The 15,533-nt window shown below is 44.8% G+C and overlaps 4 protein-coding genes across 4 annotated transcripts; 3 read left to right on the forward strand and 1 right to left on the reverse strand.

Annotated features, from left to right (window-relative positions):
• On the forward strand, window positions 2,453–4,168 carry LOC8078855 (proline-rich protein 4). The gene is made up of 2 exons (XM_002465521.2): window positions 2,453–2,687; window positions 3,324–4,168. The coding sequence occupies exons 1-2, from the start codon at window positions 2,537–2,539 to the stop codon at window positions 3,941–3,943; spliced, it is 771 nt and encodes a 256-aa protein (XP_002465566.1). The 5' UTR covers window positions 2,453–2,536; the 3' UTR covers window positions 3,944–4,168.
• LOC8054351 (proline-rich protein 4) lies at window positions 5,375–6,604 on the forward strand. Its single transcript, XM_002465522.2, has 2 exons — window positions 5,375–5,589; window positions 5,709–6,604. The coding sequence occupies exons 1-2, from the start codon at window positions 5,424–5,426 to the stop codon at window positions 6,320–6,322; spliced, it is 780 nt and encodes a 259-aa protein (XP_002465567.1). The 5' UTR covers window positions 5,375–5,423; the 3' UTR covers window positions 6,323–6,604.
• LOC8054352 (probable 4-hydroxy-tetrahydrodipicolinate reductase 2, chloroplastic) lies at window positions 7,012–10,869 on the reverse strand. The gene is made up of 8 exons (XM_002468138.2): window positions 10,605–10,869; window positions 9,144–9,381; window positions 8,504–8,637; window positions 8,313–8,387; window positions 7,943–8,044; window positions 7,618–7,727; window positions 7,411–7,498; window positions 7,012–7,316 (listed from the first exon to the last, which is right to left on the reverse strand). The coding sequence occupies exons 1-8, from the start codon at window positions 10,767–10,769 to the stop codon at window positions 7,248–7,250; spliced, it is 981 nt and encodes a 326-aa protein (XP_002468183.1). The 5' UTR covers window positions 10,770–10,869; the 3' UTR covers window positions 7,012–7,247.
• On the forward strand, window positions 13,420–14,689 carry LOC8078856 (chaperone protein dnaJ 11, chloroplastic). The gene has a single exon (XM_002465523.2). The coding sequence runs from the start codon at window positions 13,742–13,744 to the stop codon at window positions 14,219–14,221; it is 480 nt and encodes a 159-aa protein (XP_002465568.1). The 5' UTR covers window positions 13,420–13,741; the 3' UTR covers window positions 14,222–14,689.

The following is a 15,533-nucleotide window of genomic DNA, read 5'->3' on the forward strand; positions in this document are numbered from 1 at the left end:
GGCAATGGTTTCGCCAAAACAGCTTCGGCTCTTCTGCTTTTTTATATAAAAAATGATTTCTCCACAAAAACATTAAGAAGGGCTAGAGGCAGAGCCGAAGAGGAGCTCTGCCAAACACGCCCTTACAAAAATTGTCCTCCACGAAGATAACATTTTCTACATCCTACCAAATTATGCATTCACATCACAAACCAATGGTCTAGATCTAATTTGAAGAGGCTTCACCACCATCCTTCAACAATCCTTCACAAGCTTCAATGCTCCTTCACCCCTGCGCATGTCTGCTTGCAAGCCCCGCACGCTCTCTTCTTTTGATTTCCTGTTTCCATTTGAGTCTGTCTAGCCAACAACTGATTGTTTAGCCCCTCTCACGATGTTTTATAGCTATACTTATGCCGCCTTATTTTTATATTTATAATGATTTCTATATTTATTATGTAATTGGGGGATAATATACACAGAAAAAGCCTGTATTACCTCACTCAACTTTTGCGAAAGTCTGTTTCTTCTCTCTAAATTCTAAAACTAGGTAAACCATCTCCCCGAACTTTTAAAATCGTCCGTTTTACCTCTCTAACTGGTTATAAGCGGTTTTCAAAGGCGGTTTTGTCCTTTTCCTTTTTTTCATTTATTTTGGTTGAAAAAAAATCATAGTAAATCACGTAAAAACGTAAAATAGAAAGTCCAATTTTGTTGGACTCCACATGAATAGATTTACTCAGCAAATATATAATATAATATGCTTTAGTATAAATTTTTTACTCTAGCTTTAGATTTATGTTTTTCCGTAATTAATTTATAGTTACAGTTTCTATGGTCCAAATGTGATGAAATTTTTACGGTGGTCTATGAACTATATAGTAAAAGTTACATACCCGTTGGATCATATATATAACTTAGTTATACATTTATAAATACTTTTAACAAGCATAGACCTAAATAAATATTTTTCACCGTCAAACCTCTTTTTGTTTCTTTTTGCTTTGAGATTTGAGAAGACTGCCAAACTTGTGTTCCATCCGTTGCCAAAAGAACGCAGAGTTTCTTTCGAGCCAATTAAATAGTAGCACGTACGCGAGAGATATTTGCGACACCTATAATAATTTGCGACACCTATAATAATAATCAAACATGCGAAAAAAAAGAAAAAATGGATGTCGTAGCACGTACGCGAGAGATATTATTAATCGAATACGCGCTTCCATTTCATTTGCAGAGCATCACTGACTACTGAAAGCGATGGAATTTTTTTCTTTTTTGATGCAATGGGGGGAGAGGTTCCCCACCAAAATTCATTTCAAAACTCCTAGTAATATAGCACGCGAGAGATATTATTAATCGAAGATGCGGTAGCCACGACGAAGCAGCAACCAGCGCAGGCTGAGAGTGAGACTAAGAGTGCCATGTGTCAGTTCGAGGTCAGGTTGAAGAAATACCGTCTGCACGAGGGACCCGGCCCATTGTATTTGTGCTTTTTGGACCAAACATATCTCCCAGTCCTTAGAAAGGGAGGACTGCAAGAAAATTGTTCGGTTTCTCACATGGACGCCAAAGGACGACGCTACAAGCGGTGCACCGGCCATTCGCATTCGTAGCAATCACCAATTCACAGCTATTGGCCGTACGTGCAGCGTGAGGTTACGATCCAAGATGTTAAAACGATCGACCACGACGTGCCTAGGATAGCATGCATGTTCACTGCTACTTGCCCACTAATACGACGACTGATCTGTCGCCAGTCACCAATGCTTCCCAAATTAACTGGAGCGACCGGCGGGCGGGTACTGTTTACGTGCTCCATCGGTCATGGCACGCACATGGTTGGTGCAACCCACCCTCTCCCGACGCGGCCCGGCCCATCACGCACAAACCATGCATGCGCCGTGCGAGGTTTATGAGCCACCCTGACAGATGAAGCACGCACACCACATCGGTGAGGAACTGTGTACCGTTAGCCACTTCAAATTTCAAACGCCGGCCGCAGAAGGCACCTGCGTGCGTGGAAATAAGCCTGACATCATATTTGGAAAGTAAAGATAAAGACTATGGGTATATATAGGTAGTGATTTCTCACTCCAAATAATGAACTTGAATCTTTTCGCCGGCCGGCACAAAAATTCTTTGTACAGTGGTAACAGTAATGAAAAAGTTCGGCGTCGTAGTTGCAATACACAGCTCGTTGGGTTAGGAAACAAAAAAAAGGCAGAACCACGGACTGGAATGATCAAAATCAGTACTGAGACTCCACTGGAAACATCCGTCGCATCGCTCACACTTTTTATTCCTCACGATCTGGCCGGTCTCTGGACGCCGGCCAGTACCTGTCCCGTGTCCATCATCCCAAACTTCAATAGCCCGGCCGGCCGGCGGCCACACTGTCACTACCCGCGCCCCGGCGTCGGCCCCTATATAAACGCATGCACCCGAGCACCATCTCACCCCATCCAAACTCACCGCCTTCACTTCCTCATCAAATATACACATCTCCTGACGAAGAAGCAGCAGCCAGCTGCAGGCCGGCTCCAACCAAACCAACATGGGGACTCTGCAGGTTCCCCAGCAAGCCGCTCTTCTTTTGGCTGCGCTCTTGGCCGTCAGCTTCGGTGCCACGGCTTGGAAGAAGGCAGACGTGGTTGGCTGCGTCAAGTGCCTCGACTGTTCCCCCAACGACGTCAATGCCTTCAAAGGTACATGCAAATCGGCTGCCTCTGCAGTACACTTGCACTTCTGGATTTAGCTATAGCTCTGTTGCGGACATGAAATTTTGGCCCGATTAGCTACTGCCTTTCTTAGTAGGAAACTTTATATGGTAGTACTAGCTGGTAACGAAGAAAAAGCAGTGAAGAGTTTGGAGACAAATTTCTGGAACAACACTATGTCCCCCCAAAACAGTTCAACTTGAAGTTCTTCTTGAGTAACTCGATTGATCAATTCTAGTTAAAGGCGCGATAGAAAACATAAGTGGTAGCTTGTGAATTTTCTTCAACAAAAAATAATAGTTTAACCCGATAAATTATTAGACTGCAGACACACACTATTGGTTTGTGAACCGCACAAATTTTTTTCGAATGACACACCTACTTTTTCTCTCTCTCAAATGACACACTTTGCTTTTCATTCACATTTTCAAAAGTCCTGCGAATTTGTGTCCCTCTATCATCACACTGTAAAAGAGCGAGTAATACACATAATCATGGATTGGGCCGGCCACTTGCCAGCCTGAATCAGGCCTGACAACGCTCGGCTCAACTTTTGCGGCCCATGGCATATGGCCGCGCACACGTATACTAAAAAAAAACTTCTGTTCCCTCTGTGCGCTGCAGACCTGCAGGTAGCGATCAAGTGCAAATCCGGCGCCGCCGACGACGAGAGCTACGAGATGAGGGCGCTTGGCACCCTGGACGACACCGGCGTCTTCCGTATCCCACTCGCCGCCGAACTCCTGCGCGACGACGGGAGCATGGACCGTGACTGCTTCGCGCAGCTCCACAGCTCGCTCGGCACGCCGTGCGTCGGTCAGGCGCCGCCCAGGATCGCGCCCACCACCAGCCAATCAGACGGCGGCAGCGCCACCAGCGACACGACCTACCTCGCGGCCGCGGCCGACACGGTGTTAGCCCCCGTCGCGTGCGCCTGCGGCAAGAAGAAGAAGCACTACATGTTCGGCCCGCCGCCGCCGCCGCCGAGGCCGACGCCGACGCCAACCCCGAACCCCCCGACGACGCCGACGTACGGGCCCCCGACGCCGACACCCACGCCCGTGCCGCCGGAGCCCAGGCCTCCGGCGCCCGAGGAGCCCGAGCCGTTCTTCAAGAAGAAGCCCAAGATGAAGTTCATGCACAAGAAGAAGCCGTGCCCGCCGCTCGTCGACGACGACGACACCACCCGGCCTGCTGCGGCAGACGGGCAGGGGCAGGAGAAGATCCCCAAGAAATTGAACTAGGGTGGTGTGTGCGGGCATGCAAGCAGGACAGCAGCAAATTAAGCGATCAGATGTTGGAGGGTCGTCGGTGATGTTCGTTTCGTTTCGGTGATGTTGTTGTTGTTGTGGTGTCAGTGATTGTTTTGTTCAGTTCATGCCGTCGTGTGTCCGCGGTGGCATTGGTGTTTCAGACTTTCAGTCCGTTGCTTGATTTGAGAAATAAACGTAGTGATTTCTAAAGCAAAATTTCTCCCTTTGAGCATATCAGTGGTGTCTGATTTTCAGACTATGTTTCACTACTTCTATCGGGGAAAATATGAAGATAGCAACGAAGGATCTGCATTCAATTGGAAAAACTCCGCGCCACTGAGGGTCCAAATGTTTATGTGGCCGCTGACTCAAGGCCGGATACAATGCCGAACCAATCTGCAGCGAAAGAACATCGTGCCAATGTCACTGTGTGAAGTGTGTGAGTAAGCTGATGAAACCCCGGAGCACATCATCAATGGCTGCCCTATTGCCATGCAATTCTGGGCGAAGATCGGCGTTACCAATGCTCCGGACTTCACAGTAACGGAGCTGTACATGACCAACCGGCCGAGTAACATACCACAGCAGGAGTTTGGGGCGTGGGCGTTCATAGCACTATCGTGCTAGCAGCTCTGGAAAACGAGGAATGCGCTTGTTTTCAGAAATGAGCGAACATCCACCCAACAGCTGTTGCTTTGCCTGTAGGAGAGAAGCGGAGCAATGGAGAGCCAGACACTGCCGAGAAGGAACAAGTGTGTAGCGGATCAATGGTCGGTGCACGGTGTTCCGTGACGCGTTAGGACGCTAAGCTAGCTCAGGAGTGACCTGTAAATTCCATTTCTCTCAAAATGTAAACATCTTGTAGACATTGCCACGGGCCGCGAAGGCCAAATAAAATTCAATGTAGGGAAAACTCCCACCAGTGACAGCAAAACAAAAAATGGAGATAGTTGTTGAGTACTGCCGTGCGGTGTTAATTCGGCCATTCGGGCCTTCGGCTACTGAACGAGCTCCAACTCTGAAATTAACTTTTCATTAATCACCATTACCTCTCCTTGAGTCGACAGCGCACGGTTAGTTGAACACTATATGCACCGGATCCAGATCGTCCGAACGCGTGCAGAGGCCGGTAAAATGGGTACGACGATCTCCACCACCCGTCATGCGGTCCTGCCTGCGCGTGGACAATTAACCGCGAGTACGAGAATAGCTGGAGGAGTAGACTTGAAGGAAACGCTGATCACATTGCAAGGGGCCATACTATTAACTGGAGATCTAGCTACAATGGCGGCGCCAAATTAGCTGCCCATAGTTGCCAGCTTCACTAGTTTCACTTAGCTTCCGCCGATCGATCGAGCTAGCTGCGTCATCAGACCTTGGCACCTATTTATAGACACCTGCGTTCCACTCCTTGCTCCCCACCCATCCACATCTTCTCCTTCCTCAACAACTCCGAACAAGTGGTAGAGAGATGGAGATACAAGCACGACAGCTACTGGTGGCCATTTTGGGCATTGTGATAGCGATAGCTTTCGCCGATGCCGTGCAAGGAGCGACAGCAACGCCGGTTGTTGTCGGCCTGGCCAAGTGCTCGGACTGCGCCAGGAGGAACATGAACGCTGAGGCAGCTTTCAAAGGTAGTTTACACAAACCCAAACCACCTGTCACTCTGTCAGTGTCATGATATAGTGGTGTTACTAAAAACAGTTTGGCTGGCTAGTCAATGCATGATTTGTCTGTCGTTTACTTTCCCCAGGTCTTCAGGTGGCTGTCAAGTGCAAGAACAGCAAGGGCGAGTACGAGAGCACGGCGGTGGGACAGGTGGACAAGTCCGGCGCCTTCAGCGTCCCGCTGGCCGCCGATGCCGTTGGTGAGGACGGGGAGCTCAAGTCGGAATGCTTCGCGCAGCTCCACAGCGCGTCGAGTGCGCCGTGCCCCGGGCAGGAGCCCTCCAAGATCGTCGCGGCGCCACCGGGCGGCCACGACGGCAACGAGAAGACGTTCGTTGCGCTCGGCGGCAAGGTCCACCGCTCGTCGCCCGAGTGCGCTTCGGCTTTCCTTTGCCACCATTTCTTCCACAGCATTATGCACCATCATCACGTAGGAACCCACACGCCTGTGGTTCTCCCTCACGCGCCTGATCACGGCCACGGCGGCCATTCCCTGCCGCCTGTCACCAAGCCGCCGGCGGTAGACGTGCCTGAGCACAAACCGGCGCCGGTGACCGTGCCGGAGCACAAGCCTCCGTCGACGCCGGTGGACACTCCGTCAACGCCCACCGCCCCGTCGACGACGCCAGTGTATTCGCCGCCGACGCCAACTCCCATCTACCACCCGCCGGCGCAGCGGGACGCTGTCACTGGCCCGTAGCTCTTCAAGAAGCTGCTGCCGTTCCTCAAGATGTTGTTGCCTTTCTTTCCTCCTGATGCGATGGAGACTCAGCACTATGAGTGTTTGGTCAGTGTTTTCTTGGCTTTTGCAGGTTATGCAGTTTCTTCAGAATAAGGTGTGTGTGTGTGTGTGTGTGTGTGTGTGTGTGTGTGTGTTCTATCTATTGGGGATAGTTGAATCTTATGCGATTTCCTGTGAACCGTTTTTATTTAGTAAAGCTCTGCAACAAGTTGGGAATACGTATTAAAATATGATTGCAATCAACAGTAGCATGTTTTTTTTTTACTATTGAACCTCGCATACTAACCCGATTACCCGAAAGTTTAAAATGGGTAAAGGTGGGCTATGTACAACACTTAAATATCTTAGCGATAAAAATGATCCGGTTTTAGAGTTGATCTCAAATGATCAAATGGAGTTCACTATTGCATAGCACTCTGGATGTGAGAGTTATGAGAACCGGAAGATTCTGCCCCGAACGACTGCTGCAAAAGTCTGTCATTGTAGAAAAATGGTGTTCCATGGAACGGTATGAATGTCCAAACTTCAAAGTGTTGTTATCCAGAGGAGAGTGTAAGGGCGGTCTCAATGCGAGTTTGTCAATGGAAATTTATAAGAGCTTTATTGCATTAAATAAGAAACATGGTAAATATGACAATTCATTAATGTGCTCCATTACTATAACACTACGTTGATTGCTCTTTGACCTTAAAACAAACTTCAACTTATATACCTTTTATGTATGTTCTCTTTTTCATGTCTTTGTTTTGATAGAAACTTAAAGAACTTAGTGCATAACCTTTTTAATTTAATTCGCACACAACTCTATTAATATCTAACCCATAGACTAACAAAAAAATAATATTGTGCTGCATATTATTTATGAACAGCCAATCAGTAGACTTTATCGCATATATCCTTCTCTCAGGACATCATCCATATTATATATTCTCTTAGAGTCCTTTGATTGTACCTACATTAAAGAATACGAGTAAGAATGTAAGATACCAGCAGTATCTGAAACGAAACGCCACTTAAAAAATAACCGAAGTAACACATCAGCCAACCTTCCTATGCAGAAATATTGCCGCATCAATAGTTCCTTCAGCGTAGATTGAACGACCACAAACATTGTGCTGGAACTCAAATGAAACACTAAAAGAACACAATTAAATCAACAAAGATGAAAAAATAGCAAGACTATAAAAATATCCATGATTGAGTATAATTACTTTATTGGCAGTAGCATCAATTTTCAGGAGAATGGTTATTACCTGTCATCAGGAGAAGTAAGATGATACAGATGGAATGCATGCCCTTGAATGTGTTCTTCAGGGACACCCACCATCTCAAGCTGCTGTTCAGGATCTCTAATCTTGACCATCTGTCAGCACAGGACGTAAGAAGCATAATATAGTAACATTTCTGTTTTCTTGAGGATAAAAACATGTAACACCAAGAAATTTACAAGGAAGAGATCTTGATCCATGAAAATATTGTGGTAGTTTGAACTGCATTAATGTGTTTTCCAGAGCACAAACAGCTTTTCTCTCATAACCGGAATAATTTAAGTTTTCAAGCATAAAAGATAAAGCATACCCGGTTCATGTCATATGACACACCTAGTTTCTCAAAACAAGCAATCACGTCTTTAGCTGTACCAGATGTGTCCAGCTTGCCAGCTTGATGGGATTCTAAAACCTGGAAAAAGGAATCCTGACACTTAGAATTACAGGTATTGGCAGATGGTATGACCACATATCAAAATTTAGCATTTTAAGTCTCAGACCAGACAACTGATTGAAGAAACTACAAAGAAGCTTAAATCACTGAGCCTCCTTCCACAAGACATGTGTCAAGATTGAGAGATGATATATTGGTGGTCCAATAGAAGTTTAAATCCTTAAACACAATGAATCATCACTCTGAACTTTTAATTCATATGGAAACACTCAAGTTAGAATTGTACCTCTAAATGATAGCCTGAAAAGGCCCCTGGAAACTGCTCAGCCATGATTTTCATTGCAGCAACAAATGCAACCACCTGATTGAAGATGAGAGAAAACTATACAGGTTATCCATGTTTTCAACATTTGAAGTATAATAATGAAAACCAACATTTTTAATCTTATTGAGATAGATAGTTCTTTTTTAGCATACCTGTTTACCCATCTGTGGAGATACTAGTGCATAACTTTTTGAATCTTGCACTGACTTGTAGAGCAAATGCCTGTTCCCACCAGTTGTGCCCATCACAAATGGCAAGCCAAGCTTGCAATAGAGCTCAGCATTAGCTGCATAATGCAAGAGTCTCAATTTTTGTTTCAAATGAGAAGAATAGTGCAGGATTGAATAGAGTATTCAAAACAATAAAAAAAAAGGAGACACATTGAAGGTAGAAAAACGATAAAAACATCTGCAATTTGCTTTTAGAAGTAAAAGCAAGAGTTCAAGGCTTTAAGCAATAATGAACTAAATTTGATAGCTTCCTAGATGTTCTACGTGAAATTTGACAGGCATAAAAAATTATTTTTCTTATAATCGTTGTTACCCTGCCATGTAAGAACTGGAATGTAATCATTAGCATAAACCTAACAAAAAATGTACAACAAAATTCCTGAATATACATTTTGATGTGAACATAGCAGCAAAATGATGTTATAACAGCATGTTTAGTAATTAGCACAGACTAGCAATTCTCAAACTGCAATATCATGATTGTGTAAGCTAAAGTGATCATAACATGTACTAAGAACTTTATATATCGTATTGAGAAAATAAAAAAGGCTAAACTGTTTACAGTTCACAGAATCAGGTGCTGTGTAGTCCACAATAATGACATCTGGGAATTCATCAGCCACAGATGAAAGAATATCTTCTCTTGCAGAAGGACCATATATCCGAATGTCTGTTTGTCCAACTTGTATTGTTTTTTCAACCTTCTCTCTACTACTGAATGAAACAGGGACTAGGTGAAGGCCCCTCAGAGCAGCAGCCTCAGCGACAGATAACCCCATTTTACCAGTGCAGCCATTCACCTAAATAATGGAACAATGAAAAGACTAAGTAACAAAAGGATCAGGTCCCTTCCATCAAGCAAGATAGTCTTTTTGCCTTCTTTTTCAAACGTTCTCCTCTTTTTTAATATATATAATCAGTAGGGGCCTATCCACTCCTGTTTCCTCCAAAAAAAAGGAGACAAGAAATCTGAACAGCTATTCTACATCAAAATTGTACCCAACTGCTCACATAAACATTGACATTTAGCATAGCATTATTCAATGTGAGACCTGGGGATCTTTGAAAAGTTTTGATAATAGAACTGTTACAATATGAAGCAAGAACAGCGGATACTAGCTTCTAATGTAAAATATTAAACAAGTTGCCCACCTCTTACAAATGGGCATAGTTGATCAGGTATGCTTATGCATTTTCCTTTCCAACTCCTTTTCTTTATGATTGCATAAAATTATTTATACAGTTTAAATATTTCCAATGACCCATAAAAGTTTCTATCAGCATAAGATATTGTTGAGCAGGATTTTTGTTGAAGAAAAGGAAATTCACGAATATTTGCAGCTTTGCACTTGCTTTAAGCGAATTATAGATGCAAGCACAATAGCCAAAGAAGCCACCTTTGCATCCAGGGAGGCCAGCTTCATATTTGACCAACTACTTATACATTTACCCCGATATGCATCAACTAACCAGAAATCTAGCTTGTGTAGTATGTGCGTTGTGGAACCAGGTTAAGTACGTGGTGTTGTGCTTCCTCAGTTAAACTCTCCTGGGAAAGAGTAACAGAAAATCTGAAAGCAAAGCTTGACTCATGATCAACCCCAAATAAAAACATTTTTACATAATAACGAGACAGTGTTGCTCCAGAAAATATGCACTGATGACGATGCTGTCCTAGAAAATGTACATCTCCTGAGCCGTAAGCACATTTGGTCAGGCATTAGGTTCTATGCAGAATCATCTTCCGAAGATTCTAGAGTGCACAAGACGCATCTGAATCCAAACCTAGAATGATTTGAACCCTCTGATCCCCTCCAAAAGGCAGTACAAACCACCGGCGAGGCCTAAGACAACAGGTAACCCCGTTGTGGCATTACATCGAACAAGTAGGTTGCTACGTGGGAACCATTGCGCAGACCAGGGCCGGTAATCTCGCCCTAAAAACACTGAGCCAGTAATCTCCATAGCAGCGTTTCATCGAACAGGTTTGCAGCACATTGGAGGCGGCCAGCGGAATGCGTACCAGAATCGGGAAGGAGACGCTCTCCGGAGGTGCAGCTGACTCCAGAGCGGCCGACGGTGCCGCGGCGCTAACATATTGCGCCGCGGCGGCTCCGCCGAGGCGACCCCGTCTCGGCCACCTCAAGGGGCGCGAGAAAGTGGTAGGGGGTGGCCGCAACGAGAGCATCTCTACTACCGCAGCGGATAGTTTCGACTTCCGACCACGGCGCGGATAGGGACGAGCCAAATGCCCAAACTGGACGTTTATCACTCTCCTAGGCCTGTTTGACACGTTTATCCGACTCTCGCATTTTGCCACGCCACGCTATACTGTGAAGCTAAAGCCCATAAAGCTATAATAAATTTATCAGCTTCTTTTTTTATATTGAAAGATCAGCTCCTAATTTATTTCAGAATATAAAATAAAAATAATAGGGTCGCTTCAGATTAAAGCCGCAGCTGCGGCTACAGTTTGATTACTACGGAACATTGTAGAATGAACTACCTGTTCATTTAGTAAATCATGATAGAAATATTGTTTGTTGATTTACTGTGAGAGAAAAATATTACTGAATGACTGCAAATTTGGCTAATAAGCTTCAGCGAACAGTCCATAACGGTTGCAGCCTAGCTGTTCGTGTGTCTTATCAATCATATTTTTTCTACCAGCCAATAGTATTTTTCTCTCGTAATAAATCAGCGAATAGTACTTTCAACTTTTCAGACGAATAATGTGTAGCTACAAGACAGTTAAAGCGTAGCTACAATGCATGGAAAAAAAATAACGAAACTCAAGCTACTGGAGCGGCACCAAATAAGCAGCCCCGCGTGGCTCCTCGTTGTGAGTTTGATCAAATTTTTGCTGAGGCTAAAATAGAGCAGGAACCAAATCAAAAGCATACTTTGTCATACTAAATAATGGGGTATTTGGTTCGGTGTTAAAGTTTAACAGTTATTATAGCATTTTTGTTTTATTTGATAATTAGTGTATAATTATAAACTAATTAGGCTTAAAAGATTCGTCTCGCAAATTATTTTCTAATTGTATTTTTAATTTCGTAGATAGTCTATATTTAACATTTTATGTATATATTTAAACATTCGATGTATAGACGATAAAGTTTACTGGTGTGAACCAAACAGGGCCTAAAGCCGTCTAGAGATGCATATGTGTTTAGATAATTGACTACCTCACCTCGTAGTCCGTGTTAGCAAATTTTTTCTTTGCTTGGGTGGGGAGTCAGTCTGTTTTTCTCTCCTAACTGGATAAGGTTTGCCTCGCCTGAGTTGGTAAGGAAGACAAACATTTGACAACCAAACATCCTCTATGGAGTATATCGTGCATAATTCATATATTGATTTTGTCTTTGTTATGTGATAAATATGTTAATTTGTTACCTAAAAACACATGTTAAAAATTGTATTGTTTTCATATATCTTATGCATTTATTGCGAGCTTGGTGATATTTATACCTTTAGTATAGATACAACAAATAAACAATACACAAGGAGAGGCATAGAACGAGGAACAAATTTCATGAGTCGAGCCATGCCATGTATTCCATGAACCGAGCCATGCTTGATTTCCTCGTTCTAGTGGGCATGTAGGCTATGAAGCCTCCGCGAGTCAACTAATCGAACATGCTAGGCATGTATGTATCGATTAAGTTTGGATTGCCCGTGGACCACACAATCAAATTATCAAACACCTCCGCTTATAGGTGGCGTGGATAATTACCACAACCCCGTAAATTCGCCTCCACAAGATGTTTGTGTGGCTTATACGGATCAATCGTAATTGCTTAGCGGACTAGTCCAGCGTAGCCTTGAGAGGTCCATTTGTCTTTATAAAAACCACATGTCACTAATGGACCGCTGCTCTCGTAGAGCCCCAACCCCCGACGATAGAAATAGGGTGTGATGTGCAATTTAGTATTTGATCTGCTGAGCTCCACAGTTTGCTAAAACTCACTTGACAAATTTATAGTTTTGCCAACTCTCAAAACCAAATGTCAAATGAAAAAAGAGGTCTTCTCCAACAGTTTGCTATTTGGGCTTGGCAAAAGAACTTGGCATCCTAGGATTTTTACCAAAAATCACAAAATTGAGTCTTCAACAAGTTGGCAAAACTATTGGCAAATTCGGATACACGTGATGCCAAGCGATGGAGGACTTGACATATTTGCCAAGTGAAGGGGAGTTTTGCCAAGGTCACAAAATTGCTAAGTAGTTTTGCCAACTTGTTGGAGGCTGTTTTTTGTGGTTTTGGCAAAAATCCTAGGATTGCAAACACTTTTAGCAAACTGTTGGAGTTACTAACTATCTCGACCGCGGGGTGCGGTTGAAGGACTAGAAATGGAAAATTGCAAAAGAAAACATGCAAACCTTTTATTATATTTTTAGTAATAATGACAATAATTAATAAAATATAAGAGATAAAAATAGATTCGGTTATAGTAAATGTAACATATAAATTCTATTGATATTGATGGGATTTTCTCCAAGTCAATGCAGCCCTTCCTCTCGTCCTCCAAATGGCAAGATGGCAAGTTGGGAGTTTGATTTTTAGAGGCGTGGGTTCTAATAAAAAAATGACGGTTTCCTTGTCTCAAAATCGTATCCTTCCATCATCATACAACTAGGGCCTGGTTTTCGGAACAGTAGTATTTTTATTTTTATTTGACATACATTATATAATCATAGAGTAACTAGCCTTAAAAGATTTATCTCGCGATTTACAGATAAATTGTACAATTAGTTTTTATTTTAATCTATATTTAGTAGATTCGATGTAACGATAAATCTTAAAAAAAAATTGGTTTTTGGTGTGAACTAAACAAGGCCTAGAGTTGTGAGATTCCCGTCCCTCGATCTCGATTTCTCAATCAAATATAAAAATGTTGTCAAAAAAATTAAATATAAAAGTCATGCAGCGCAGCAGCCAATACGGGCAGGCCACAGAGAACGTTGACCAGGGGCGCCCAACCCATGGCGGAAAGCGACGCGCGCGAGATAAAATGGCGGGGAAGCCGGCAGCAAGGCCAACTCGCCTCTCAAAATCTTCGTTGCCTCCGCTCTGCATCCTGCTTCCTGCAGAGTACACAGACTCGGTGATCCCCAATCCTTCCTCCCCGTCCTCCGGTTCCCACACCAGCAAGCATGATCTCCCCGCGCCCCGCGCTCTCCCCCAGCTTCCTCGCCTTCCGGCCGGGCTCCCTCTCCCCGGCCGCGTCGCCGCCGCCGTCCCCGCGCCTCCACCACGCGCCGCCGCCCCTCTCCGCCTCCATCTCCTCCACCGTCGCTGCCACCGCGGCGCCGGGCCACGCGGCGGCGGCCAGCTCCTTCTACGACGTCCTCGGCCTCCGCCCCGGGGCCAGTGCGCGGGAGATCAAGGCCGCGTACCGTCGCCTGGCGCTCGCCGTCCACCCGGACGCCGCCGCCGCCGCCTCGTCCGCCGAGGACTTCATCCGCGTCCACGCGGCCTACTCCACGCTCTCCGACCCCGACAAGCGCGCCGACTACGACCGCCGCCTCCTCCTCTCCGCCGCCGCGAGACGGCGCACCGCCGCTCTCGGACGCTCGCCCTCGTTCCCAGCGCACCGTTCCCGCCGGACCTGGGAGACTGACCAGTGCTGGTGACATGTGATTGTGAAGAAAGATCTTGGACGTCTGCGGCTGGCGCGCCTCCCGCAGTCGCCGTCGGCCCGCAGAATCTTCCGATTGGTTGGGAACGCGAAGATCCCCGCAGGCCGCAGCCACTGGACTCACTTGTGGCCGAGCGATATGCTCCCAGAAAGCATAGCCGCAGCAGCCTCCCACTGTGGAAAATAGATGGTGTGTGACGTCCTCTGTTTTGGATCATGGGATGTGTAGTGTATGTGTATGTATGACTTGGTGTTGGTGTCGCCATGTGAGATTGTGATAGGATAGGTTAACTTAAATACTCCTATATGATGGAGAAGATAAGGCTGATGGCCACAGCAATAATGCAGTCGAGCTATGAGAAGAAAGCGATTGGTCTGTCTCGTTGCATACTCTTCTTCTTGGGTGATCGACTGATCGTGGACGTGGTTGCAAGTTTGAGTAATCTGTCAGTGTCTTTGCATACTCTTCTTTTGCGTGGTGAATGCAGACGTGTCGCGCTGTTTCTGGATTCTGAACATTTCAACAGACAGAATTGCTTGTTTTCCACTGGAAATGAGGTCGAAGTCCATCTTCCAAGTCGAACAACGAGCGACATGTATTAATAAACGTATAAAAGTTCATCAAATCAATCTGATTATATATTGATAATCGTATAAAAGTTCATCAAATCAATCTGATTGCGTCGCTTGCCACCATCACGCCATGTACTGTGAACTACAGCCCCCGTTTGATGGTGCTGCGTCCATGATTGTGCTATTTGTTTGGTGAAAAAACTGACCCAGCGCGCCCTGGATTCTTTATACGAGCAGCAGTCGCTCACGGCGGCAAGGACCAAGGGCTAATCCGTTATAGTACTCTGCTGATGCTGCGTCACAACACCGCAACTGCGATATATGAGAATCAATTCCAAAGCCTTTTTCCACTCACTGTTTTGTTAAGCGTTTTGTCAGAGCTTATTCACTTGAGTTTATCAACTAAATCAATCAGTTATTCAACAGTATTTTTTTACAATAAATTAGCCAACAGTATGGTTTATCGCCTTGTTTAGATGTGAAAATTTTTTGGATTTCGCTACTGTAGCATTTTCGTTTGTTTGTGGTAAATATTATCCAATTATGGACTAACTAGGATCAAAAAATTCATCTCGTGATTTTCAGATAAACTGTGTAATTAGTTTTTATTTTCGTCTATATTTAATGCTTCATGCATGTATTGAAAGATTCGATGTGACGGAGAATCTTGAAAATTTTTTGGTTTTCGGGGTGAGCTAAACGAGGCCCAAGAAGAAGGGCTAATCCGTAGTACT

The sequence above is a fragment of the Sorghum bicolor genome, chromosome 1 (assembly GCF_000003195.3).
Source record: "Sorghum bicolor cultivar BTx623 chromosome 1, Sorghum_bicolor_NCBIv3, whole genome shotgun sequence".
NCBI classification, from domain to species: domain Eukaryota; kingdom Viridiplantae; phylum Streptophyta; class Magnoliopsida; order Poales; family Poaceae; genus Sorghum; species Sorghum bicolor.

What these genes read in the sequence shown, in the direction of transcription:
- LOC8078855 (XM_002465521.2), top strand. Translation starts at nt 2,537, where the DNA reads ATGGGGACTCTGCAGGTTCCCCAGCAAGCCGCTCTTCTTTTGGCTGCG. An exon ending in CGACGTCAATGCCTTCAAAG is followed by an intron (nt 2,688 to 3,323) that starts GTACATGCAAAT and finishes TGTGCGCTGCAG; the next exon opens with ACCTGCAGGTAGCGATCAAG.
- LOC8054351 (XM_002465522.2), top strand. Translation starts at nt 5,424, where the DNA reads ATGGAGATACAAGCACGACAGCTACTGGTGGCCATTTTGGGCATTGTG. An exon ending in CGCTGAGGCAGCTTTCAAAG is followed by an intron (nt 5,590 to 5,708) that starts GTAGTTTACACA and finishes TACTTTCCCCAG; the next exon opens with GTCTTCAGGTGGCTGTCAAG.
- LOC8054352 (XM_002468138.2), bottom strand. Translation starts at nt 10,769, where the DNA reads ATGCTCTCGTTGCGGCCACCCCCTACCACTTTCTCGCGCCCCTTGAGG. An exon ending in GCGTCTCCTTCCCGATTCTG is followed by an intron (nt 9,382 to 10,604) that starts GTACGCATTCCG and finishes TCCATTATTTAG; the next exon opens with GTGAATGGCTGCACTGGTAA. An exon ending in CTTACTTCTCCTGATGACAG is followed by an intron (nt 7,499 to 7,617) that starts GTAATAACCATT and finishes GTGTTCTTTTAG; the next exon opens with TGTTTCATTTGAGTTCCAGC.
- LOC8078856 (XM_002465523.2), top strand. Translation starts at nt 13,742, where the DNA reads ATGATCTCCCCGCGCCCCGCGCTCTCCCCCAGCTTCCTCGCCTTCCGG.